The sequence below is a fragment of the Eulemur rufifrons genome, chromosome 16 (genome assembly GCF_041146395.1).
Source record: "Eulemur rufifrons isolate Redbay chromosome 16, OSU_ERuf_1, whole genome shotgun sequence".
Taxonomy (NCBI): Eukaryota; Metazoa; Chordata; class Mammalia; order Primates; family Lemuridae; genus Eulemur; species Eulemur rufifrons.
The window spans coordinates 19,350,114-19,377,824 of NC_090998.1; the positions used below are offsets into that span (position 1 = coordinate 19,350,114).

General features: G+C 36.6%; 1 protein-coding gene across 2 annotated transcripts in view; it reads left to right on the plus strand.

Moving 5' to 3' along the window:
- Positions 1–27,711, plus strand: part of PDE3A (phosphodiesterase 3A) — a 279,098-nt gene that overhangs the window by 205,035 nt on the left and 46,352 nt on the right. For both annotated transcript variants that reach the window (XM_069490925.1, XM_069490927.1), the window contains exon 3: positions 26,662–26,919. In XM_069490925.1, coding sequence (XP_069347026.1) covers positions 26,662–26,919 — 258 coding nt within the window. The remainder of the gene's footprint in view (positions 1–26,661; positions 26,920–27,711) is intronic.

Sequence of the window (27,711 nt, forward strand, 5' to 3'; positions counted from 1 at the left end):
GATAGAAAAGGCTTTAACATTTCTTTTTTAATGTAATGATCTACACAACCTCTACCTGGAATTGGGAGAGCTAGGGCCAAATATGACATTGGTTCTCGTGCTAAAGCTCTTCTTTAAAATGAAGCAGACAAGAAATAGAGAAAATCTTTTTAACAGGCTACTTTGCTCCTGTCCTTGCCTGTAACTGAAAGTTGGAGCCTTTTGCCAGGGAGGAGGGGAGAGCAAAGCTGGGGGTGGAAGGGAACCATGAAGAAGGCGGTGGGGGCACTTGTTTTTCTGTGCCTGCTGACGTCAACGAAATTGCCAGATGGCATTTGAATGCTTTGCAAAAAGACAGGAGCCTTTTATTACAGCTGTCACATGGGGTTTCATTCATTTGCATTCCCAGGAGTGGTCTGAAGCTTTCCCTATCCGTAGGAGTAATAAGGGCTCTGTACCTTCAGAGACCCAGAGGGCCTTTTGTAGGATGTTGTTACCTTAAGTGGCTCTGATAAGGGACACATGCTCAGAGAATGGCATGTTTTACTGTCAGCTGTAGAGGCCATGAACTACTCAGCTTCAATTAGGACTATAATATAATCATTCAAAAATAAATATTCTCTCCAGAAGGTCTTTTGTGGATCCTGACAGCCTGGGAAACACAGTGTCACCTGAAGGGTCTAACACGATAGTGGTGGCCTATAAAACAAAAACACAGGTTCTGGGAATTGGTCCCAGGACTGAAAAGTACCTAACGTACAACAGACCCGTGCGTGCTGTGGACAGCTTTGCTCGCACCGTCTTGCCCCGTGCTGCCTTGTCAGCTTCTTCTGCCCCACATTTGGGGACAAAAAAAGAATGGAACTTTTAGAAAATCTAGGGACCCATGTGTAGAAGACAGAAAGATTTGAAATGCCTGAATCTGCTCTCAGAAACTGACCCCAAGGCCACCCTGTCAGGCCAGGCCGACTTGTCCATTTCACACCCCACCCCTTCCCACCACCAGAAGTTTCCCTGTTTTACTTTCTTTTAATGCCTGAAATTTCTTAAGCTTTTAATTCACTGGGTTATCAAGTGTGTTCTTTTCATAATGTAGCTATTTCTGGGACAGTTAATTGGATGAATTGATTTTCAGAGCCAATTTGAAATTGAAAAAAAGTGGAAAGTATTTATACCAGAAAAATGTTTGTGTCGTGGTTGCTGTAACTGATACTATTCACAGTAAATAATTTGACCTATTAGGGTTCATCTGAGCTGCATTGCCCGGGTTGCTTACTTCCTAACCTTCACCTGAACGCAATGACATGATACTTATCAGAAGTAGAAGTCTGTGTGACAATAGGTCTGTGTGTTGTGCGGAAATAAGAAGCAGCAACTATGCCAAGGGCTTTGGAGTCTAGAGATTAGAAAGGCTTAAAAATTAGTTTAAATGTATTACCTCGTTCCAGTCTTATGCCTACACTGGCAGTCCTAATAGGGTACTTACACTGCAACTGATGATCTGTTTAGTGAAAAATCTTATGTCGTTTTCTCGGTGGCAACACATTACATGGATGTTAAGGCCACTGACTTGAGTAATGGACAAACCTAGAGTGGTTTTCTAAATGCTCCATTATGCTGCAAATGAAACAAACAAATACAGGCACTCTTACCATGCCATGCTCCAGATGCACACCTCGGCTCCACCGTGGATTATTTTCCAGTGTAAACAAGTAAGAGTGGAATTGCTGGGGAATGCGTTCATTTCTTTCTAATTTCACTTTCCGATTCTGCTTCAGGGATCAGGGAGATCTTTCAGGTGATGGTGAAGATTATATAAGTTTTAAGAAGCAGCTTCCAACTTCCTCTGACTCATTTTCCCCCATCTCAGCTGCAGGGGAAGGGGACACATACACAGGGTCACAATCAGAATCTTGTATTCATGAGCAAGTTCCAGATCTGAGCACGTGGTCAGTTGCAAGGAACAGAAGACCAACATCCATGAGTAACCCATAGGAGAAAGAAGGTATCAAGAAACACAATCCAAATGGGCTGGGTGATGGGAATTAAAAGAGGGAGGGGTTACACATTTAAATTACACACTCCTACCCCAGACACACCAAGATATTACGCAGACAGAAATTAGAAATGTATGTATGAATAAATATTTCACCCCAGGTATACTTGAGCTTGAGTCTCAAGTGTATGAAGGTCATGGTAGGTCCATGACACATCATGTCTCTCCAAGAATAAACCTTAGGAAAGCTGTAGTGATAGCAACAGTGTCCTACTTTGCATGTCCTAGCTCCCTGTCCACTTTGAAAGTGCAGAGCACTTGTACCAGGCAGAAATATTGCCATTGTTAATGTCATAATGGTTGTTATTCATTATCACTACTCTAACATGTTAGGGTTTGCTTGAACATTACCAGAATTAAAACAATGTGTTTCTGAACATAACTTCAGTTTGATAGTCCTGTCTGGCATATTATACTTTTTCTCCCCAAATCCTGTAACAGTAAATGTAGGTGTCACATATTTTGTAGCTATGGAAAAATGATGTTTTGTTAATTCATCTCCCTAAGTCAGGAAATAAATTTTTGATTGTACAATATGGTATATTGCATACATTAGGTAGTGCTACAGTTCAATGACAGTATAAAGTCCTATGTATATATTTCACTCTGTTTTGAATAAAATGTCATGACAAAGAATGGCATAATCAGTTGTAAGGCTACCCTAGAGTCAAACCAAGATCTGAATGCATTTATTAATTTATTAATTCAGCAAACATTTATATGTACTTAATGGATACCACACACTGTGATAAATACTGGTGATATACCACTAGACCATGCATTTTATTTACTTCTTTGTCACTGGTGTTTATCACAGTGTATGGTATTCATTAAGTGAATAAAAATGTTTGTTGAATTAATAAGTTAATAAATGCATTTCTTTATTCACTAATTTGTTTGCCCAGGTAGACTTTCATACTCTGAAAACAACATACTGGACAGCCAACATGAGTATTATAATCTGTTTGGCAATGGTCTCTCTCAGGAAGAATGAGACACTGACATTCTGGTTTATTAATCAGCCTCTCATGAGATAGGTTAAAATGCGTAAGTTCTCTGAAACTTGAATTCTCTGGGTGAACTTAGTATACAGTTTTTGATTCTGAGAAAAAAAAATAACACCTCTCTACCAACTCCTCAACTGGACTCATGGGGCTTAGCACAGACAGAACAGTCTGTCACCGTGGCTTCCTCTGATCCCTAACAATGCACATATCTTGGCAATTTGCCTTTGGCATTAGAAGGTCATATCTAAGCAGCACGAAGCTGCTTCTGTGGCTACTTTCTTGTAACATGTAATTGTGTTTTGGATCATGGGATCAGCGTTGAGGTACCAGACACTAAAATATTGTATACTCATTGCTTCTAATTGAAAAATGGTGTTCTTAAAGTTAGATCAGATGTTGGTTTGACTCTAAGGTAGCCTGACAACTGATTATGCCATTCTGTGGCATGACACTTTATTCAAAACGCCTGCCTGGTAAAGAAAGATATGCAAACAGATCATTGCAATTTGCATGCAGCATTTGACGAATTAGGGCGTTATGGGAGTACAGATGGTGGGTACCCAACCCAGTTCTTGGGTGGACTGGGGAGTCAGAAAAAGTGTTTTTAGAAGACTTAAAAGTAGCAGAGTAGTAAGAATGAAGCAAGTGAAGGTGGGAGTGAGGGGTGAGGTGTAGGGAGTGTTGAACTTCCAGGCAGAGGTAACTATTTTCACCAAGATAAGTATGATTTAAAAATGCCATGTGGAAAATAGAAGTCAGTAGGTATTATTGGAACAAAAGTTGGGGGAAAAGAGTAGCAATCTATGTAGGAGGTTAAAATGGTGGGAATCAGTGATTAATGAAATGAAAAAGAAGAAATGAGGGTTTCTAGTGTGAATGATTTGATGGAAGTTGGAGCCATTGAGTGAGATTCTATAGTCATGGAACCCATAGAGTTAGATGATGCAAGATTGAAGTGCTAGGCTTTGAGGAGTGGAGCTGCACATCTCCACCAGGGAGTCCAGTGACAGCACAAGGCTCTGGGCAGAGGTTTTTGGCTGGAGGTGGTTTAGGAGTTGTTAGCTAGAAGAGGTAGGATAGATCTTATGAAAGTGTGTGAACAAATTTACAGAGAATCTCCAGAATGAGAAGAAGAATGAGCTGAGATGTAAAACTGAGAGAACTGGCTTTTAAAATGTTGAGGGATGGGGAATGAGGGGAAATTCCAGAAAAGAGACAGAAAAATAATGTTCTGAGAAGCAAAGAGCTGGAAGGGTGTGATGTCATGTGAGCTGAGGGAAGAGAGAAGTATGCAGAAAAAGTATATCACTGATATTTTAAAGTGATATGGAAGTAAAATGTGGTATATGTATACCATGGAGTATTACTCAGCTATAAGAAATAACGGTGATATGGCATCTCTTTGGTTCTCCTGGAGAGAGTTGGAACCCATTCTATTAAGTGAAGTATCCCAAGAATGGAAAAATAAGCACCACATGTACTCACGAGCAAATTGGTTTCCCTGATCATCACATAAGTGCACATTTGGGAATGACACCAATTGGGTATCAGACAGAGGTGGGGGGTGGGGGGAGGGGATGGGTGTATACCTACATGATGAGTGCAATGTGCACTGTCTGGGGAATGGACACGCTTGAAGCTCAGACTCAGGGGGATGGGGGGGCATGGGCAATATATATAACCTGAACTTTTGTACCCCCATAATAAGCTGAAATAAAATAAAATAAAATAAAGTGATATGGAGAAGTCTAGTCGTGCAGGGACTGAAGAAATAGCCTTTGAATTTGGCAATTAAAAGCCACTGGTGATAATAGCAAGAGCTATTACAGCCATTGTCCTTGAAGCCTGGCTTCAGTGGCTTGGGATATGGGTGGAAAGTGAGAAAATGAAGGCACTGAATTCTAACTGTTCCTTCAGAAATGTTGGTAGAGAAGTTGGATGGTAGTTGATAGGAGTGTGGAGATTAGGAGAAGACTATGGGAGTAAGGGAAGATAAAGGATATCCTAGCAAAGGAGAGAGTATCTAAAAATGTATGACCTGAGTTTGTAGGCTGAGAAGAAGATGCTACTATCAGAAGTTTGCCTGGTAAGTGCAATCCCAGAGTAAAGAAAACCAAATAAACTTTTTTTTTTTTAATTTCAAAATATTACAGGGATACAAATGTTTTTGGTTACATGTATCAATTTTTTTATGCTTAAGTCAGGATTATAAGTGTGCTCATCACCCGTACCTGATAGATAGGTTTTTGTTCACTCCCTCCTCCCCGCTGCCCCCCTGCTTGATTTCCACTGAATTTTACTTCCCTCTGTGCATGTGTGTGCTCATTGGTTAGTTCCAAATTTAATAGAAAGTACATGTGGTGCTTGTTTTTCCATTCTTTAGATACTTACTTAAGATAATGGTCTCCAGTTTCATCCAAATTGTTGCAAAAGACCTTAGTTCATCCTTCTTTGTGGCTGCGTAGTATTCCATAGTATACACATACCACATTTTGTTAATCCACTCAAGAATTGGTGGACATTTGGGTTGATTCCACATCTTTGCAATTGTGAATTGTGATGCAATAAACATTCATGTGCAGGTGTCTTAGAAAAACAAATAATCTTAATGGTTGCTATCATCTAGCCATTAGCTTAATGTGACCTTCTCAATGCCAAGGCTTTATCTGGCAGCTGCTTTTACAGACTCAGGTTTGCCAATGAGGAGTATTTGGGTTGTATTGAAACAAACTCTTGCTTTCCAGCTGTTTCTTTCTAGTATTTCTTATCGTTACTAGCCAGCAAAAATATTTACCACAGAAAGTCTTCATGACAGACACAATTTTCAATATGGCACTTTCAGTTTATGCCTAAAATCTCAGCACAGATACCAGTATGTCTCCCAAGCAGAAAGGCAATAATTCACAATCTTAGATGGGTTATGTTGTGGAAAGGTGATGAATCTCATCTGTTTAAAGATGTTGGTTTTTATTTAAAAGGACTTTTTGTTTTAACTTCTCAAATCTGAAGGAAGAAAGAATACTATCTTTTAAGAGCGTATGGGATGTCTGTGTGCTGGTTACAGTGGAAAGCTCAAAAGGTAATATTTGTCTTGAGGGAGCTGAGGGACTGACTATTGAGCTCCAGAATTAACCTTTCTTGAAAGATATAGATGATCAGCCTGCACTAAATAAAAGGAATTGGAACATCGTATCCAAGCATTCTATTGTCAAAAACTATGGCACCAAATTGCTGTATTAGCAATGAGTCAAAAGCTATTCACTCTTACTTTTTTCCTTCCATGTTCTGGTGTTTTCCAGTGATGTAAGCATGCCATTACTACAAGGAAAGCTACTTTCTATGAAGTGTGCACCTATACTTGAGCGCTAGTCATAGAACGGAGCTCTGAAAATAAGCAGTGGACTAATGAAAACCACAGAGAGCTTCAGGAAAAATCAGGGAGATTAGTGCACCCTGCCTCTCCTTTCTCCACTCCTTTTTGTTCATTGCGGATGGGAATCTGTGTTTGCCAGTGAGTTGTGTATGTTGCAGGCAGTTGCCTTAAGTAACATGATACTCAGTAGGAGGCCGTGAGGACTACAAGGGGGTCTTGTTTGAATACAGGGGCCAGGGAAGCCACACTTTTCAGACTGATTAGAATGATTGAAAGTCTAAACTTTTGAGAACCATTTGTAAGAATAGGATATTGTGTTGGAAGGCAGTTAGAGCTCATTCTTTTAATAATTATGTTTTTTGAGTTTTTACAGTATGCTGAGTACTAACATTATAAAAATTGTTCCCAACTTCACAATGTGGCAAGGAATTTAGTCACAAACAATTAGCAATGGCACAATATGATAATAGATGTTTGAACAAAGTACAATGGAGACTTCAAGGCTGAAGTGATTAATTTGGTGTCAGTTTGGGAATGAAGCCAAAATGTTTTTACGTTTTAAAGTTGGACCTTGACCATAAATACCCATATAAGAGAGAAATGAGGTGGTAGGCAGAAGTAACTCCATAAACAAAGACATGGATGGGTCTGTGGTACCATATTTGGGAAGATGATCTGGGAGAGCTGGTAAGTTGAGACATCAGTTAAGTATATGGAGACGAAACTGGGAAAAGGAGGCTAAGGGTTAAAAGTGAGGACACCTAACACCATGCCAAGCAGTTGAATCTTGTTCTGTAACTTTGGGGAACCATAAAATCAGCAAAGCAGCATATTAGTATCTCTGTATTGGGAAAAACCAAGCTTGTGGTGGGAAGAAACTGAAAGAAAAAAATTGTGGCCATCCTTCTGTTAAATAATGAGAGATGGATTAAGGTGGAGGTGAAAGGATTTTAAGGAAAAAGTAGTTGACAGAGAATCTTAAGTAGGAATTTCTAGATCCAGTGAGCAATTTGATGTCGAAGATGAGAAAGCAAAAAAATAAGTAAATAAGCAAAAATAAAACCCAGAGTCAAGGTGTCTAGTTTTGGTGAGTGATTTTGTTTTTTAGCCAAGACAGGAATTACAGGAGGAAAAGAAGATTTCAGAAAATGGATACGAAGTGCTTTTTTTTTTTGGACAGCTGTGTGTAGAATACCATGGATTATCTGAATGGAGCTGTCCAGTGTCTCAGAGGAATGGTCCGTGTTGGAGCCACAGGTTAGCAGGTGCCGTGGTCATTATAACATAGGGTGAGAGCTGGGAGGGAAGGGCACGGATTAAGATGAGAGCAAAAATAATGACAAGGAGTGACAGCTAAGGAGGGGAGCAGAGCCAGCAAGGCAGGCAGAGAGTTTGTTCTCAGAGAAGTTGGAGAAAAGCCAGGTGGGACAAGGAAGAAGAGGCTGTGGTGCTGAGAATCCGTAACGTCTGGCGGTGAAGTAAGACAAAGCCAGGAATGTCATCATTAGATATTTCAATTAAGATATTGATTACATTTGCTAGAGAATTTGTTAGAGGAGCGCTCTCCTTCAAGGGCTTTCAGCATTTTAATGGATTTGAATTTTTTTTTAAATGGATAGCATCTGAGATGGAATGAAAGAACGATTTTATTAGCGGGAAACGCTAACCGTGTTTCTAGGTTGAGAGAAAGGAGACGGGGAGAGAAAAGAGGCTCAGTATGAAAAACACTAATTGAAACAACAAATATGCTGTCCATGTTAGAAGGATAAAATGAAGTGTACAGAGGCAGGAGACTGGTATTTACAAAAAGAAAGAATATTGCTCGCTGCAACAATATAGGGAGAGTCAAGAATTATGAAGTCCTATCTATATTTAGAAATGTATTAATATATGACGCCAAATTAAAGTCTTCAATAAAGGATTAGATAACTTTTTTTGTATATTTTCTTCCACGAAGAACTGGAGAAAAGAAAATTAATACAAGCTAATATAAGGCACTTTTTGCTGAGCCTGGTGTCTGAGCGAAGTGCTGTGGGGGTGAAAAATAAATATAAAACAACTCTCATCTTTAAGGTCACAAATGCGAACATGTCATAAAGTGCCTTTTACACAGGAAGATTTAGCGAGTAACATTTTGATTATGACAAGTCACACTGAAGATGTGTGGCATGTGGCAATTTGCAGCTAAGGCTCAGATATGGATCGTATGCTGGGTGCTGGTGTGTCTAAGTGGGTCACGGGTAGAGGAAGTTAGCCAGTGCTCAACCTCACAACCCTCAGGCCACCAGGTTCTGCTGACCCTACGATGATCATATTTTTCTTTTAATTTTCTCATAATATTCTGAATATAATAAGATTATAACTAAAACCGGTTTTCTAAACTGAAAGTTATTAACCCGGACTTGTAGACAGGTACATTATAAAATTTTATTTTCATTACTACCGATTTATCTACTTACTGCATATTCATTTGACAAAAATTGTAGACTGTATTAGGATATTATATTTCCAACCATAAATCAAAGAAAACTTTACTCCAACTAGCTGTAGCAATAAAGAAATGTTACTATCTCTCATAAAAAGAAGACCAGAGGAGGGAAGGCTTTAGGGTTAGTGAATTCAATGGCTCTGCAATGTTATAATGGATCTAGGGGTTTTTTTTAATTCTCTCTACTCTGCTACTGCCTACAGTATTGGTATCACCCTAATGCTGATTCCACTTGTGATGCAAAAATGGTTGCTGGCAGCAATATGCTTCCTTCTGTAGGGAAGGGATTTCCTTTTCTAGAAGCACAAGCTAAATTCCCCATGTCTCATTGACTCGGTCTACCCATCCTTGACTGCATCCTGGCTTGGGGGTTGGAATTATCATGATTGGCATAGAGTCTTGACATCACTGCATAGGCTTAGAAGAGAATTCAGAATGGGGGCATTTATTAATGGCCTTGGACATATTCTTCTTAATATCAATTTGTTACAGTACACAGACGACTACTGAGGCTGTCAGTTAATCCAGCAGCCCTTATAATCTTTTGAGCTGGTGTAGAGTGTGGCCAGCAATAGAGTAAGTGAAAAAATTATTTGTCTGAAACATTGAAACTATCAGGGAAACAGTTTAAAACTATTTTTGGTTAGACCTCACTGTATTAATTTTATAGTCTTTAATTTGCCATCTGAGCCAACACCTGAAAGGATTCATTGTGTCTGCTCTATGTTCATTCGTTTTAATAAAGCTTTGATTGTTTTTATTGCATATTTTAATGAAAGCCTTCATATGCTACTTCACTTCTCATCTCCTTATTTTAAGATGAAATAAAATTAAAATGGACTGAAATCATAGCTAAAGAAGAATTCAATACCAATTTTTTCCTACCTCCTTCCTCTTGATCCCCAGGAAAAAAAAATCCAATATTTTTAAGCAGCAATTTTATTAACCTTACAAGATTTTAATCTTAAAGTCTCATACCTGAAGTTACTTTGTCTTTTTTTTTGCATAGATCTTTGTCTTAAAGAACTTGTGCTGAATCTCTGCAAATTGGTGGCTCTTTGTGTTTCATAAATCTGCTATCATTGCTCTACCAATGGCGTGTGGAAGCATTGACTGAGCTAGCAATTATGTCCCCAAGAAGAAAACAAGTCTATGACATAAATCCTGAGTGACTCAACATTATGACCAAATGACTTATTTACTTACTTAATTTCTTCCTTTATTGAGCAACACATTCTTGCTAAACATGTGGAACAGGGCATCATTTTGAAATGCTTCCCATACGAAACCTTGACGATCCTGCCCGACATCTGCCTGTTAAAATATCTTGGTGAGCCACCATGTCTGCTGATCTTTGGATAATCATATTTCTTAATTGTCTTGTAACATTCTGAATATAATAAGATTACAACTGAAACCAGTTTCTTAAACTGAAGTAATTAACCCAGACTTATAGCCAGATACATTATAAAATTTTATTTTCATTACCACCTAAGAGGAAAATGAAGACAAATGCCTTCCTATTAGCAACAGAGGTCTCTACAAGAACCCACAAGTTATTCCTTCCAAATAAGGCAAATAAGGTGAATGATCTGGCTTGACTATTGGAAACAGGAAGAAAGAACACATGGCATTTTTCTTGATGAAGAAATAGTAATAGTGGGGGTTTTCCTAAGACTTAGTTCTGGGAAGAGTCTAATTTGAAATTTTCAGAAAAGGTGTGAAAGAAGGGAATGTATCATGAAATCTTCGAGTTTACTGGCGATGTTAACAAGTTGCCCTTGATATTGAGAGCCTAAGTAGATAATGATTAATTGGAGGAAGAGTTTACAAAAAAGTATCTAGCAAATTGGCAAAATATTTTCCTATCATTAAAGGTAAGTGGCTGTACACAGGAACAGTATGTACTGTTTAGCCCTGTGATAAATAGTATAGGGTTTCAGATCCAGACCAAATGGGTTGACACACCATCTCTGCCACTTACTATCTGTGTACCTTTGGGCAAATTACTTAACCTTTTGTGTACTGTTTCAAATTTTTAAAAGTCATAACCTTTATAATGAAATTTTTTTAGAACTGTAAGTTGCATCCTGGAATGGAAGATCAACAAATGATACTACAAACTGTTTATATTTTATACACATCTCCACCGTCTGAAAAATTGTTCACAGATAAGCTCAACCCATCCCTTAAAAACAGTTAAGAAGCAGACCCTCAAGTACTCCAAGAGGCGAGGAAGCTTTAAGTTTCCTGCTCTTTACTGGGGGGAAGAGAAGCTGGAGAGCCCTGAAGTTCATGTTTCCAAGGTGAGACTTAGGTGTTGGAGCTATGAGAGCTCTAAGGACTCAAGATATTAAGGGAAATGACAAGAAATCAGGTTTCTATATTTGAGTAATGAGTATGTTTGCTACCTGTCTCTTTCCATTCTCACGATTCTCTTATCTGGAGAATTAGCTTGTTTTTTTGTTTGTTTGTTTGTTTTGACCCGACTTTGAGGAGACGTAGGAATGGTAATGGTGACTCAGTTCAGGGTGACCATTTTCAAAGTTTGTTTAGAAAAGAACCACGTGGTCAGAGTCAGGTGTTTTGAGACCTGCACTTTAAGAAACAACTGTTTTCTCTTTGAAACTTCTTTTACTCTCCCTGTAACCAGAGGCCGGGGAGATACACCCACAGGATTCCTCAGTTTCCTCCTTTATCCTTTTTGACCTTTCTGTCCTGAGTGGCTTCCACTAGACGGCAACCTCTTTGAGGGCTGCAGCCGTGATTCATTTGTCTCTCTGTAGCCCTGTGTGTAGACAAGACCAAGTATCTGTTTGATGTTCAGTTATTATTTGTTGGATAAATGAGTCAGAAATGGATATTTTTCCAGTGCCTCCATATTCCCTTTTTGAACCACACATAATTTTTTTTTTAATTTTATAACATAATTGAAATGGGGTACACTTGGAACAGAAAACAAAAAAATACTATCATGCTTATCATTATGTGGTTTTGTGAACTAGCTCAGGAACTTCAAAACCATTTATAAAATTGTTTCTTTAAAAGAAAAATGCATTCCGTGTTCCAAAAACTTTGATTTACAGTGTTTTGAAATTTGATCTATTTATAAGTTTGGAAAGCTTATTTAATTTATAGTATCTTTGATTAATTATAGAAAATAAAATTTATTGAGTTTTTAAAATACATTTATGAAGTGTTTAATGTTGTATTAAAACAATTTGGGGCTACTCAAAGCATCTGCCCCGCTCAATTTTTGACACTGTGGAGGGCAACTACCAGGAGATATCAAAAAGAGAACATTTTCTCAGGCAGTTGGTCAGACCCAATATGGATTTTATATACTCACAAGTGAATTTTTCTCATATTATTTTGTGAGGCCTGGGGCACTTGAAGAGATTTGAAAGAAGAGACTGAGAGAATATTGTAGACAGAGTAAAGAAGCCTGTAACATAAATACGTTGCATTTTTGATATCCCCATATCCCATCAGTTTATAAGTGCAAATGATTCTCCTTCATGTTACTTTCACTCTTTCCTTCCTGGTCATGCTGCAAGTGTCCTGGTTTCCCACGCTTATTACTGTGGCAGCCTTGGCCAAATCTGTCTTTTTCTGTGCCACACCTTCATCTTCCTCAAGCACTGCATACTGTTTGCATCATTCTCCTTCTCAGACATCTTTCAGCACTCAATTACCAATCGATAGAATTAAAAAATTTTGTCTTTCATTCACAGACATCTGAAATCTGGCCTCATACTTCCTTTTCAACCTCATTTTCTGCTAATGAAAAGCAGAAACTTTCCATGCCTGAGAGCCCAGTCTGCTAATGGAATCCTGCGTCCATCCTTCTCATGCAACACCCCACGTTTGACTTCCTGCTGCTTCCAGCGTTTCTGCCCTGCCCCTCACTTACGTTCTCTCGACCTGATCTTTCATTTCACCAGCATCTCCAGTCCAATTGGCTAATCTTCTTTCTTTGCTGTCAGACTCCTCCTGTTTTCATTTTGTGGCCTTTCCCTGTGAAATTGTATGCCAAGTAACACCGGAAAGTACACAAGCAACAGGTTGGAGTCCGTGGTCTCTAACCTCAGCTGGGCCTTCGGTATTGCCTGAGAATCTCGCCAGCTCTTTCTTATTCCTATTTCAAAACTTCTTCATTCTCCTCCCTCTAACCTCAGCATTGCCCACATCAGATTCTCAGGAAGGAACTCACTGCCTAATTCACAGAGTAAATAAAAGTCAAAGTCTAAGAACTCCTTTAGCTTCTCACCTGTAGATCTACAAACATTCCCCTTTCTTACTGTTATCAGGGAAAAGGTATCTCCCTTTACCCCTTACTTCCTGCTCTTGGAATTTTATCTGTTTACCATCCTATTGTCATTACTGAGTTTTAAACCTCTCACTCCAGTGAGCTTTCCCCTTCAACATTTCAACACTTTATACCCTATCTTCCGTTTTATAGCTAGTTTTGATGAGAGTTGTTTCCATGATCTTCTTTCTTTCATTGCTCGACTTACTGCAGTGTGGCTGCCAACCTCAGCCAATCTTTCGGTTTCACTGAAACTCTTCTTTCCAATGTTACCAGTGATGTTCCAGATACTAAACTAATGGACGTTTTTCAGAATTTCCTAATCTCTCAAGCCCTGATCACTGCCGACCACTCCTTCCTTCTTGACAAAAATATTTCCTTGGCCCCTTTGACACTCTGCTCTTTTGGTTCTCAATTGTCCCCTCCCATTTTCCTTTGTGGGTTTCTCTTCTGCTTTGTTCTTAAAAGTGGGTATTGATTATGGCTCTGCCCCCAGTCCACTTCTCCTTTCTCGGTACACACTTCGTGGCCGTGTGTTGATGGAATGACCATACGTATGTCATCAATGCTCAAATATATGTTCTAGTGCACATGTCTCGCCTGATATGCAGCTAGAATCATGCTGTGGACACCACATATTTATTCAAAGGTGAATAGCCCAGCATGCCAGTCAAAACTGATTCCTTCTCCTTTGATTTCTAACTCAGGAAAGAATCTTAACTACCCGTCTTCCCAAGCCATGATCTTGAAAGTCAGCCTGACTTCTCTCTCCACGCCTTCTGATACTGTCACTACTCGACAGCGGTTTCGTATTGCCCTTAGGAGTTAATCAAAGCTCTTGAATGTGGCTCACATCTCTGCCATGCTCTACTCCCTCTAAATTCTCCAGACTCATCCTTTCAACCGGAAGTACTCTGTACTTCACCTGAACTTTGTCCCCAGAAGGCCAATCTTTCTTTATCTCTAGTTCTGTTGAGAAGATTGACCCTTTATCCAGAAAATACTCACCATCCAGCCTAATCCTTTGCTTACTCTTTTCAGGTATGTAGCGGATTACAGAAAAATTTGCAGAGTTGCTTTCTCTATCAGTAGTACTGTAACTTCTCCTTGGCAGTTTCACTATTTTCTGGATAGTACTTACTCTAGAATTAGTTTGTTAAGTCTAATTTTTCTTCATGATTCCAGTATTTCAGTCTAACAGTTCCCAATATCTTTTTTTAAGTGTGAGATTAGAACATGAAATTGTATTAGAAGATTGAATGCTTTAAGATGGCTTCCAGAAAACACAGTGATTTAAGGAAATATTAATACCTTGAACACTATATTTGTCCTTTTACATTTCTATAAGGCATGAATTGGAGAGAGGAAATGTATTTACCTTTGGAGGTTTAGAGTATGTTACTTAGGCATTCATCACTTCTCATATTATTGAGTGCCTAAAAAGTACCAGATGCTATATTAGGTGAATGAAACCTAGCATTGTCCTTGTCCTTGTCCAACTTTCAGCCTAAAGGAAGAAGACAGACCATCACATAATGACATACCAAAAGTTGAACTGAGAACTATGACAAGTGCTAGTGCAATGAGGATCTATGAATACATGTAAGAACTGGTCAGAGATGCAAGGTTTCTTGGAAGTTACAGCGCCCATGGTTTTTCATTTGTTTGTTTTTGGTTTTGGTGCTGCCAGTGTATGAAGTAAAGGAATACCCCAACAGGCATTAACGTGGAAATGAGTTCGGATGCTCCTGCAGCAGTCCAGGGAAGATATCCTGGACTAAGTGTAGTACAGGCAAATCAGTAGCCTGGATAAGCACCCATGGCATATGAGGCAGGAAATAGTAGTGTTAACACAGATAATGCAAATTACAATGAAGCCTCACAAAACCCAAAACCGTTGTGTTCTTATGCACATTTTGATGTTTTTTGTGTTATGACTAGTTTAATAACAATAGAAAATGACATGTAGAAAAAAAATTAATCAAATTATGTTTGGAAATGGGTCATGTTTCTAATGTCCCCTATAAAAATGGAGAAGGGTGACAGAACTAAAATGTTTGTAATGTAGATGAATTATTATGTAATTACAATTTCACTATAAAAATGCTTCTGAGGGATATTAACACTATTTTAATTTTTTTTCTAACCATAGTCTTATGTAAGTTTTTCTTTTTTTGGTTTATTTTTGTTTTCTGTGAAAAAAGAAATGAAATTCTGCCTATTCATGAGGGAGCAGCACTCATTCAAAAAGAGAATTTTAGACAATTAGAGGTCTTTAAAAAGCAGAACACTGCCATCTGTTGTTCATTGGAATTGCTTTTAACCTAAGCAAACAGAAGCTTCAAGTTCAAGTTTAATAGCAATTCTTGATATTTAACAAACAAAAGACTACCTAAAACTCATTAACTTTCTGAGCTCATACTTATTTCAGAGATTCTTAATTGATCTTACAATATTTAAAAACTCATGCTCACATCAGAGAATCCAGGTAAGTTCTCTTTGCTTCTTGTTTCTTCCATTAACAGAAATGATCTTTTTATTTATATGACAATTCATACCTAACCAAGCCTTCCCACACTGATGTCTGTGAGCAGTCATGTGAGTTGCTTATTGCCTGAATTCCTCACATCTGTGCCAGCTACCTCATCTTTTCTAATTAGGAGAAAGAGAGAGAACCAGCCTGGAAGCGGAAGGCAGCTGAGGTTATCTTCTCAAAGATACGGGTGCTTCCTAGAGTAAGCAATTCAATAAGTTTGTTTTATTCCCTAAATAATAAAACCATATTCTACAATAATTGTTAATTTCAAGTTGTTGGGTGAATTTGCTAGTTCTGGAAAGTACTTAGAAAACATAAACAGAGGGAATGTTTGAACAATTTTTGACTTGTTTGCAGATAGATTGTAAGGAAGTATATAAGGACATAAGGCCATGTACTATGTCCCACTTGGTGACTTGCAGTGCTCTTCGAACATCAGAAGAGAAGGAAATTAAGAATTCTGGTAACTGCTAATGTCTGCTATGTCTCGCATCTCAACTGGGACCTGCCAACAGAGATGCTGGAAAGCGGCTTGATAAAGGGCCCTATATGTTTTTCTCCTACTGTACATATATTAATATATTATCTTAAGGAGAAAGTCGAAACGTAATCTCATATTCCCTGCCAGAAAATTAAAATACGTAAACATCTGCTTCCTTAGGATGGACTTTAGCCAAGGTTCAGCCTACAGTGAGTTACTGCAAAATTTTCACATGATTTCATTTTTTAAAAATTTCCCAACCAACTTGAAGTCTAAAATTATAAATGGGTCCTATGAAAGTATAAACACATAGGCAATTTTGCTGGCTCTGAGGTCAGAACCAGTAATATACCAAACATCATTTTATCGAGCCCAGCTCATCTTCTAAAGTAATTTAGTACATAAAAGAACAAGATACTATTTCTTGGTGTCACAGGCAGCCTCCAAAGGAAAGATTTAGAGGGGGCAGCATGGCAAACTGTGCTATAGAAATGTAAGAGACAGCTTCCAAAAACCCATCACACTTCTTTTCCCAGCATTGAGGACCCGAGTTGGGTAAGAAACATCCCAGTGACTCCTTCCTTTTTATGTGTCATCTCTTGCACTGTTTATTCCTCTCTTATCCCAACTCTCTTTTCACCCTGAGAATGTTCTTCCCATGCTATGTTTGCCTCCCAGGGTACCTCCCAGGATGACTAAATACAAAGAAAAAAATACTTCCAACAATGGAGCTAAGATGCCTGCTTTTAGAATTCTTTTCACTTACTGTGTTATAAATCATACCAATGCAATCAACCATATTAACTGAGACCAGGACTTTTGTACAATCACTTTTTAAGAGCCTAAAATTAATCTCTGAACTATTATGAGTATTTTGGAGTAGAGAGTACAATATATGTGACTATGTTCACCTTTAATAAGAAGTGAGAATATTTCAGGTTTTGCTTTTATTGTTTTATCTTGGTTTTGTTGGTAGAGAAATCATACCTCTATGTTGTCTTTATTTGTAAAGAAACTACTGGCCCAGTACACGTAGATGACAAATACCCACATGCACAATGTGCATTCTTTTGCACACACAGTTTTTTTTCAGTGCAATAATAATGTTGATTTTTTATTAATATAATATTTATCAAACATATACTTTGGGCCAACCACTCTACCAAGGCTTTTTATGTACATGATCTCATTTAATCATCAATAACACTATACAGTAAGTATTACTATGAACCCTGGTTTAGAGATTAAAAAAACAAAAGATAAAGAGATAAATGAATTTCCCAGAATCTTAGCAGATTTGAAATTTGAATACAGGCAACTGCCTTCAGATCTTATGTTGTTAAAGACCCCATCTACTACCTCATAAAATAAATATTTGATACTGATGGAGGAATAAAACTTCCTCTCATATCCCAACTTTTTAAAACTTTGCTTTCCAACTTCTCACATATACAACCTTATAAATTATATACATGATGAAAATAGGCACTTGTACCTTTTTGCTCCCCATATGCCAATTCATAAACCAAGCTTCACTTTTTATCTCTTGTTGTAGGAATGGTAACGGATAGCTTTGACGTAGCTGCTGTTTTACATCTCATTTCAAGTGAAAGGAAATGTTGGGTTTAAACTCTTATGAAGCCCTCTTAATGGACATAATTAGGACCAGTGGTTGGTCTGGGAATTTAAAATTTTTATAAAGCAGAGAATCTTAAAAATATGACAAATTTTCCATACTTCCAGTAGTGTATTTTATTTATTTATTTATTTTTAATTTTATTTATTTATTAATTATTTCTGAGACTGAAAAAATGCCTGTGTCGCCCTGGCTAGACTGAGGTGGCATCATCATAGTTCACCGCAACCTCGAACTCCTGGGCTCAAGTGATCCTCCTGCCTCAGCCTCCCAAGTAGCTGGGACTACAGACGCATGCCACCACAGTGGGCTGATTTTTTCTATTTTTAGTAGAGATGGGGTCTCGCTCTTGCTTAGGCTGGTCTTGAACTCCTGACCTCAAGCGATCTTCCTCCTTGGGCCTCCCACAGTGCTAGGATTACAGGCTAGAGCCACTGCGCCTGGCCATCTAGTAATGTATTTTAACTTAATACATACAAGTGTGCAGTTTTGCACATACCTTTTGATGAAAAGCCAAGAATATTTCTCTTAAGTATGTGTCTACTATATTGATTGGAGTCTCAGCTTGTCTTTCTTACATATACCACACCCATATTTCATTGTGCAGGTTTCAATTTCAGTTTCTTTATAATGGAAATGACTTAGGAACTTGGAGGCATTCTAACTTTGAAAATCTTTCAGATCTGATTTCCTATTTGAATCTTTACAGTTGTATCTCCCCTACCTAATTCAATGGAAATCCAATTTTAGGGCCTCACCTTCATAAAGTCTATTTATGAAGTCTATGTAAATCTATTCAACTTAGTTTTAAAGGAAACAATTCCATTTTGACTCAGATATTGTCAGTTTAAAATAGATATTTTGTTAGCACATGTAATTTACAATGACAGATACAACTGGCCTAAACAGATGTGGGACCAAACAAAACTGATACTTGGCAAATGTGCAGCTCAACTATTGGGAGGGGAAATATTTGGAAGTTCCAGAGAATAGTCTATTCCCTGTGAGCGTTCAGTGTACGCTCGGCATTTTACCATACGAAGGAAACAGCATAAGTGACTTAATAATGTTATAAGGTAGAACTTGAGTAAGAATAGCAACTAATTAAACAAGGACTTTTCTAAGTCTATATAATAATTTTTAAATCTTTTTTTTTAAAAATGTACAATGTTTAATGATGCCAAGATATAATTTTAAAATCATTTTCTTTTTTCTTCTTTGTGTGTGTGCATATATATTACATAATGAAATGATTTAAACTTACAAAATTGGAAGGGACCTTCAGGAAATCTAGCCCAGTTCTCTGAGTTCAGCGGAAGGGAGCCTGAGTGCTCCAGTGGATACAGTACTGCCTGTAGGAACCCTGTGGTCAGTTTTGGAAACCATCATAAAACCTAAAATATTTTTTTAAGTGGGCTAATTTGAGGCATATAGCATTTCAGCTTGGTTATCTAGATAATTTCTCAATTCTAACGTTTTAGCATTTGCGACCTATCTTTGGGTTTCATGTAGACTTACGAAGAGAGGCTTTTGTGCTGCTTCTAATCCTTTTCCTCCAGTTAGAATAAATTAATTTCCAAAGCAAATGACACACCAGATTGTTCACTGAGTCAGAAGACTTGAGAGTTATTGCATTTTCTGCCTCTGGGCAGATATATCCAACCTATTTCATTAAGTTAACAAATTAATCTGTGCTTTAAAATATATAGGAAGCAGAGCTGTAACTGAACTATACTGGTGCTACCTCAAAGGAAATTTATCAAGAATTGGATGCACTGTCTTCACCCTTACCCCTCATGCTAGATAATTTCCCTAATCATGTTAATCAACAGAATTCTTTTGACACTACTGTTTTCTCAGTCCTTGATTTTTCCCTTGACCACCTTCACTTTCTTTAAGTAAAATGATGTATATTTGCTTTTTGTTTTCCTGTACCTTGTTCCCATAGTTATTTCCTAAGCCTTCTTAAAGATTTTATCTTTTATAAATTTGCCAATTCTGAATAATATTTTGACATAAACCCAACACAGCACTGACATGTTTATTAAAGATATGTAATTTTATTTTACATTCTGTTAGTAACTTGATCACATAGACCTACTTGTTATAATTTTTTATAATTTGAACCTTCTGATCATTTAGAAACTTCAGTGCCTTCGTATAGTGCAAATTCCTTCTGACCCCTAGACATAGTCAAAGATTTCCCCTTTCTCATACCAGTACTGCAATTTCAAAGTTTTCACGTAGTAGTAGTAACAGTGAAAACAAATGTTCTATAACTGAGTTGACAGATACATGTCTAATCTAAGAGTTATATTTAGTATTGATTATAATTATATTTGTTGCTATCTTTTTAACTTATCTATGCCCCCAAATTTTCTGGACCTTTGGTCTACAACAAGTAGTAACTTGGAAGCAGTCTAGATCATAATATAGCAAGGTTGTTTACATTCGTGAAAGTCTAAAGCCAGCATTCGATAAGAAATCCTGGAGATAATAAAGCAGACTGGGTGGAAATAAAGGGAAAAAGGAAGTTGTTTAAAAACTGGGTACATTGAAAATGGTGGATTTACCGAGAGAATCAGTTATTTTTGGTTGGGTATATAAAACTGCACTTTCTTCCACTGTTTATCAGACAGATTCCAGATTTTCTATTTAAAGGTGGCAATCCAGATTTGGTTGTCATTTAAATAGTGTCCAGGGAATTATACTTGCATTTTCTTCAATGCTAAATCTAAATATTTTTATTATAAGGAGAGCCTTGAAGTAGAATGTTTTCTATTGCCTGGTAACTTCTTTTTAAAGGAAAAGATTTGTTTGATCATCTGCACAGTAACAAGACTCAACCGTGCTCCGTGTGGCTCATGACTGCACTCAGAGATGATTTCAGGTTGTTAGTGTGAGACTTGCCTTTAAAGTGGCTTTTATATAAACCTAACCTTTAGTATTTATTATCACTATCTAAGATTTCACCAGTTAAAGGAAATATTTCTGGGTATACTGGTATACTCGAAATTTAATTACATTATTTTTTCAAAGTTTAATAGGCATGGAAACACACTTTGTGAGTCACATAATTTTTTCCTACTTTGTGTCTGATTAAAATAAGACTCACTATCAATAGGTGAAACTCCCCTTCCTGAAATTCCTTAATAAAGTCTCCCTAGACATTCCCGTGTCTTTATGTTAATAGCTTGCCTCTATTTGTTTAAATAGCAGCCAGCCCATCTTTCCATCTTTCAGCATTTCATGTGTGGTTAGACTTGGCAGGTTTGTGGCAAACAAATCTGATTGTTGATTTTAGATTTCATGCCTCATTGAAGCTTTTAGTCGTTTGAGCCAAAAAATGGTGATAACTTCTTATGTGTGATGTAACTTTTGACTGTTATACAAATCTATTCTTGAATCAGAAAATCAATAAAGCATTGACCTGACTTATTAATAGTAAGGAGATTTTTTTTACTAACAGTAAAAATGTTCCTTTTATTTTCTTAGCCAATTGCAGTATGGATAATTTGTCTTTTATTGAATTGAGTGTTGCTTTTGTTTTCACTGAAAGACCTTTGCTTTCACAAAAGCTACAGCATAGTAACGTTGAAATACATAACGTACTTGTTTTCTGAATTCTTATGTAACACTAACATTGACTTATAAGGATGAGTTTTCAGTTGTTTCTATTTTAAAGTTTTTAAAATGTTACTATTAATATTTTTTCTGTGTATATAAGAAATACAGCTATTACTTTAAAGAAAAGGTTTTATTAAAAAGACACAAAATTAGAGAATTATAAAAAGACTTTCCCTCACCAATAATTTATTAAAAAATCCTAATTTTAATTATCAACAGATATGCTCTACTTTTTTTCATATTTGTAGATTTTATCTGCTGAGAACATTTTATGAAAAATTCTTTAATTATCAATTACTAGAGAATAAACTATTTCATTGTCAAAAAGTCATAACAATTTATGTCTAAAAACAAAGTTTGACTTAAAATTTCAAATTTTTGTGGAAACAGTGCAGTGACTTGTTAGTTTATTAGAATCACATGGCTAGGAATAAACATTACTATTTTAGATGATCACACTGGGTGAGTTTTTCAGAAGCATAATGATTAGAGATGCACTTAAAAATACCTGTTTCTAAAACAGAATGTTAACTTACTTTAGTGGCATTTTAATGAACATTTTAAAAAATCAATAATGATAATAAAATTATCCCTATTTGCAGATGACATGATTCTATATGTAGAAAACCTCAAAGATATCACCAAAAAAACCTATTAGAACTAATAAATGAATTCAAAATCAACATACAAATGTCAGTACCATTTGTATATACAATAATGACCTAGCTGAAAAAGAGAAATCAAGAAAACAATCCAATTTATGCTATTAACAACAACAAAAAGCCCTAGGAGTAAATGTAACCAAGATGAAAAATTTGTACACTGAGATCTATAAAACATTGATGAAAGAAATTGAAAAGACACAAATATATGGAAAGATATCCCCTGTTCATGGATCATAATTAATATTGCTAAAATGTCCATATTACCCAAAGCAATCTCTACCAAAATTCCCATGATATTCTTCACAGTAATAGAAAAAACAATCCTAAAATTCGTATGGCACCACAAAAGTCCAATTGGCCAAAGCAATAATGAGAAGGAAATACAGAGTTGGAGGCATCACACTTCCTGATTTAAAATTGTATTACAAAGCTCTAGTAACCAAAACAGTATGATATTGACATAAAAACAAACACATAGATCAATGAAACATATTAGAGAGCCCAGAAAAAAATTCAAACATATGTGGTCAACTAATTTTCAACCCAGGCACCAAGAGGTCACAATGGGGAAAGGATCATCTCTTCAATAAATGATGCTGGAAAGCTAGATTTCTACATGCAAAGGAATGAAATTGGACCCTTTTCTGACACCACACACAAAAAGTCAACTCAAAATGGATAAAAGATCTAAATGTAAGACCTGAAACAATGAAACCTCTAGAGGAGAACATAGGGCAAAAGCACCTTGGCAATGATTTTGAATAACACACCAAAAACTCAGGCCACAAAAGTAAAAATAAATGAATGAAACTGTATCAAACTAAAAAGCTTCTGCACAGGACAGGAAACAATCAACAAAATGAAAAGGCAACCTATGGACTAGGAAAAAGTATCTGCAAACCATATATGATAAGTGGTCAATATCCAAACTTTATACAAAACTCTTACAAACTCAAAAGGGGAAAAAAATAATATGATTAAAAAAATGGGCAAAGGACCTGAACAGACATTTTTCCAAAGAAGACATAAAAATGACCAACAAATACATGAAAAGGTGCTCAGCATCACTAATCACCAGGAAATGTAAATTAAAACCACTGTAAGATATCACCTTACACCCATAAGGATGGCTATTATCAAAAAGACAAGAGATAACAAATGTCGGTGAGGGTTTGGAGAAAAGGGAACCATAGTACATGGTTGGTGGGAATGTAGATTGGTATAACTGTTATGGAAAATGGTATGAAGGTTCCTAAGGAAATTAAAAATAGAACTACCATTCCACCTGGCAATCCCTCTTCTGGGTATATGCCCAAAAGAGATGAAATCACCACCTCAGAAAGACATCTGCACTCCCATGTTCATTGCAGCATTATTCGCAATAGCCACAATATGGAAACAACCTAAGCATCCATCGATGGATGAATGGATAAAGAAAATGTAATATATATATGTGTATATATACACAAATACATATACCTATGTACACATAATGAAATATTATTCAGCCTTAAAAAAAGTAGATCCTGCCATTTACCATAATATCGATGGACCTGGAGGCCATCATGCTAGTTAAATAAGCTAAACACAGAAAGAAAAATGTTATATGATCTCACTTATATGTGGAACCTGGAAAAAAAAGTCAAATATACAGAGAGAATAAAAGAGTGTTCCAGGGGTGGTTGGGAGAGGTGGGGTGGGACAGGGGGAGATGAAGAGATATAGATCAAAAGATACAAGGTAGCAGTTATGTAAGATGAACAAGTCTAGGCATCTAATGTACAGCATGAGGACTATAGTTAATAAAATTATGTCATATTTGAGGTTTTTGTTAAATAAGTAGATTTCAGCTGTTCTTGTCACAAAAAAGTAATAATGTGGGATGTTAGATATGTTAATCTGCCTCAGTATAGTAACCATTTTACTACCTGTATCATATAACATCGTGTCGTAAACCTCAAATGTAAACAATAGAATTGATTTTAAAAATAAATAATATGTAGCTGAAAAAAATAAAATTAACAATGTAGGTACATATATGAAATATACATGATTATATATACTAAGAATGTTAATATTACAGTTAAATTTTCATATTGAGTCATAAGAGGTATTTAGGCCTATGAGCAGAAAACATGGGCACTGTGATTAATTAAATAATTACAGATAGTAATACAAAATGAAAAATTTTGGTATTTCAGCTGTTGCACTGTGGAATCAGTCTTTGTGTTTGCAGTCTGGTATTTTCACTTCCCAGCTATCTGATTTTGGCAAGTTATTTGTGACTAATAAAAATGAAGTTAACAATAGTACCTACTTTGCAGACTTGGAGTTAATAAATATCAGCTGTGTTACTATTTTTATCATGGTTATTATTGTAATTTTAGCAGTAAAAGACATAACTGTTCTATATGATACCATTAAAGAATAGTTTATCAATTACTTATAGTTATTATAATAATGGATCCATGAAGACTAGGTATCTTCATGAATGTTGGGTGTTTTCATAATTATGATATTTTTCTGAATATAAAAATAACACACATTCACTTTTTCTATGAACTATTTTTCCCCCATTGAACAATATTTTCTGAGCATTGTTCCAAGTAATTATTTATGGATGTACCCAAATCTTTTAAACGCATATATACAACTTTATAATGCAATTATAATACAAATTTTTTAAAAAACAATTTCCCTGTTTTTATTCATTTAGTAGTTACTATACTCTTTTGTTGTTACCAGAGCACTCTATACCATTTGTGTTTTTGTTTTTGTATTTTTACATATACTTAGAAATATCTTTGGACCAGATGTCTATTTGTTTTGCTGGAACATAATATATACATTTAAACTACAGATGGATAGCCTAAGCAAAATTTCCTTCTAAAAATATTGGATTATTTTTCCCTCACTACTCATTAGTAATGTTTGGTGCTATCGATCTTTTATTATTTTGCCACTTTGGTAAGTAAAAGTTGTTTTTATATTATTGATTTGCAATTTATTAGGGAGGTGAGTAGCTTTTTATTGATTATTTATATTTTGTTTGAATTGTCTATTTATTTATTTTAGGCAATTTTGTCCTTTATTGGCTTTTTAGAAGCTCTTTATTTGGATATATTTAATCTTCTCTTTCTTTAGTCAGATCTGTCAGATGTTTCCCTGGCAGTTTATGAATTCACATTATCTTTTAAAGGTTTTAATTCCACGCTTATAAAATAGCCTCCTCCATTGCCTTTTAATAATCTTACAATTTATACATTTAAGTTTTTTTACCTTTTTGGAGTTTATTTTTAAGTCCACTGTGAGAGAACAATTAAACTTTATTTTCTTCCAAATATATAGCCAAACTTCTAATAGCTTCTTACTGAAAAAACACCAGAATTATTATTATTTGTATCATTACCATTATTGAAGACTTACAATTGCCAGCTCAATATTAAGTGTTTTACATATATTATCTCTTTTAGTTTTTATAATTACCTTCTGAGACTGCTACGGTTATTATTATATCTGTTCTACAGATGGAGAAATCACAGCAGGGAGAGCTTAATAACTTGCCAAAGATCACGCCGCTAGAAAGTTACGGTAGAGTGATCAGGAGTGAGGACTTGGTTCTAAATAGCCCAGTTCCAGAACCTGCAGCCCTCATCACTCACTGGGTTCTGCAGTGTAAATTTATGCGGGTTCCTGGTGCCTCCCACTCTGGCTCCTTTCCAATGGTAACAGTTCTCTGCATCCTGTCTTAGGCTTCATCAACCTCTTGGCCTTCATCCTACCCCGGTTCTCCCTCAGTGCCACCTCTTCCTGCAGGTCTCGCCTGGCCAGCAGGGTGGGGCACATTCCTGGCCCCTGTTGTTCGCACTCTCCATTTCTGTGGTGGGTGCAGAGCAAAGGCTCTGTTTGGATTGGCAGTTGAGCAGAAGAGAAAACGTATGTGCCATGGAATCCCCAAAACTGAAATATCTGTTCTTACCAACCACAAGAAGAGAAGACGGATTGTGAATCTGAACACAAATTGAGTTGCTTTTTGTGTCTATCTCTAGTATTTGTTGAATAATTACCTCATACCAGGCTCAAGTGTCACATTAGAATATTACTAATATTACTAAAATTAACATTTTATGGTACATGAATGTTACACTCAGAACGAAATTTCTACGTAACATACATGTCAAATGTTGAGCTCTTCATCTGGAATGATAGGAAGTTTTGTTCCAGTTCTCTGAAACTTCTTCCCTCTTAAAAACTAGTGTTTATCTTTTTAATCGCTTCAAATATGCTGTACTCCTCCCCAAGTTCTAGCATTAAAAAATGTGCCATGAACATGCAAAGGGTGAAAGCTGGGACACACTTTAACAAAATTTGAAATAGGTGATTCGAATTTTACTGTACTGAAGTACTCCAGAATCAACTCCGTTTATTGAAAAAGTCCAATTTATGTCTGTGTCTGCAGATTCAGGCCTTTTCTTACCTGACTTCTCTTGGTTTGGTGTCCCAGTCTTCAGGCACCAGCATCACTGTGGATATCGCCGTGATGGGCGAGGCGCACGGCCTCATTACCGACCTCCTCGCAGACCCGTCTCTGCCGCCGAACGTGTGCACGTCCCTGAGGGCTGTGAGCAACCTGCTCAGCACACAGCTCACTTTCCAGGCCATCCACAAGCCCAGAGTGAATCCCGTCGTTTCCCTCAGTGAAAACTATACCTGTTCCGATTCTGAAGAGGGCGCTGAAAAAGACAAGCTGGCTATTACTAAGGTAGGTGTTAATGACATACTCCTGAAAGGGTTAAACTTTTCCTTTTAATCGACTCCTTCTCCATCTCCTTCCTGTCACTCCCCACCTAATCTGCAGATTCATTTCAGTGACTGGGCAAGACATTTGGTCATGGAGACAAAAGTGATAAAAATTTAAACATAAAGACTTCTGTTTTTATACTTGACAGCTTTCTGTAAGTAGAAAATTTACCTTTTTACATTGCCTTTGTAATTTAAACTTCTGAGAAGTTTTTGCTGGCAAGAAGTTTTTACTTCTATGTGCCAAGCTCTGTTTTAGGTGATAAGGATATTGCAGGGGGAATAAAAAAGCAAAAATCCCTGCTCCATTCTAGTGCAGATTCTATTTAAAATCCATTGCCTTGTAAAACTTAAGATTCCTTTGCTCTTTGATTTCTTTATATGATAGCCTTCAAAGTACTGTCATGGCTTTCCCAAATATAAGTTTTGAACTGAGAATGGTTTTAGTTAATTATAGCTTATTTAAAGTAAAAGATGGTCTTAGTGATTTATATAAACTCATACCTTATATATAAAAATAGGAAATAATACACGCTCCTTTATACATGTAAGGTTTGAGTTTTACAAAAGTTGTAAGGAATAGGATCATGCACCCAGTTCAGACCTCAATATTAATTAAAAATAAGTCATATTAAAAGGCTAAAAATATCAGAATTTCAGTGGTCTTTGGTACATTCAGCACAGTTATTTATTTAGTAAACAAGCAACTGTCCCTTTGAGCTGGTGGTCATTATTAATAATATCTGTGCTCCTC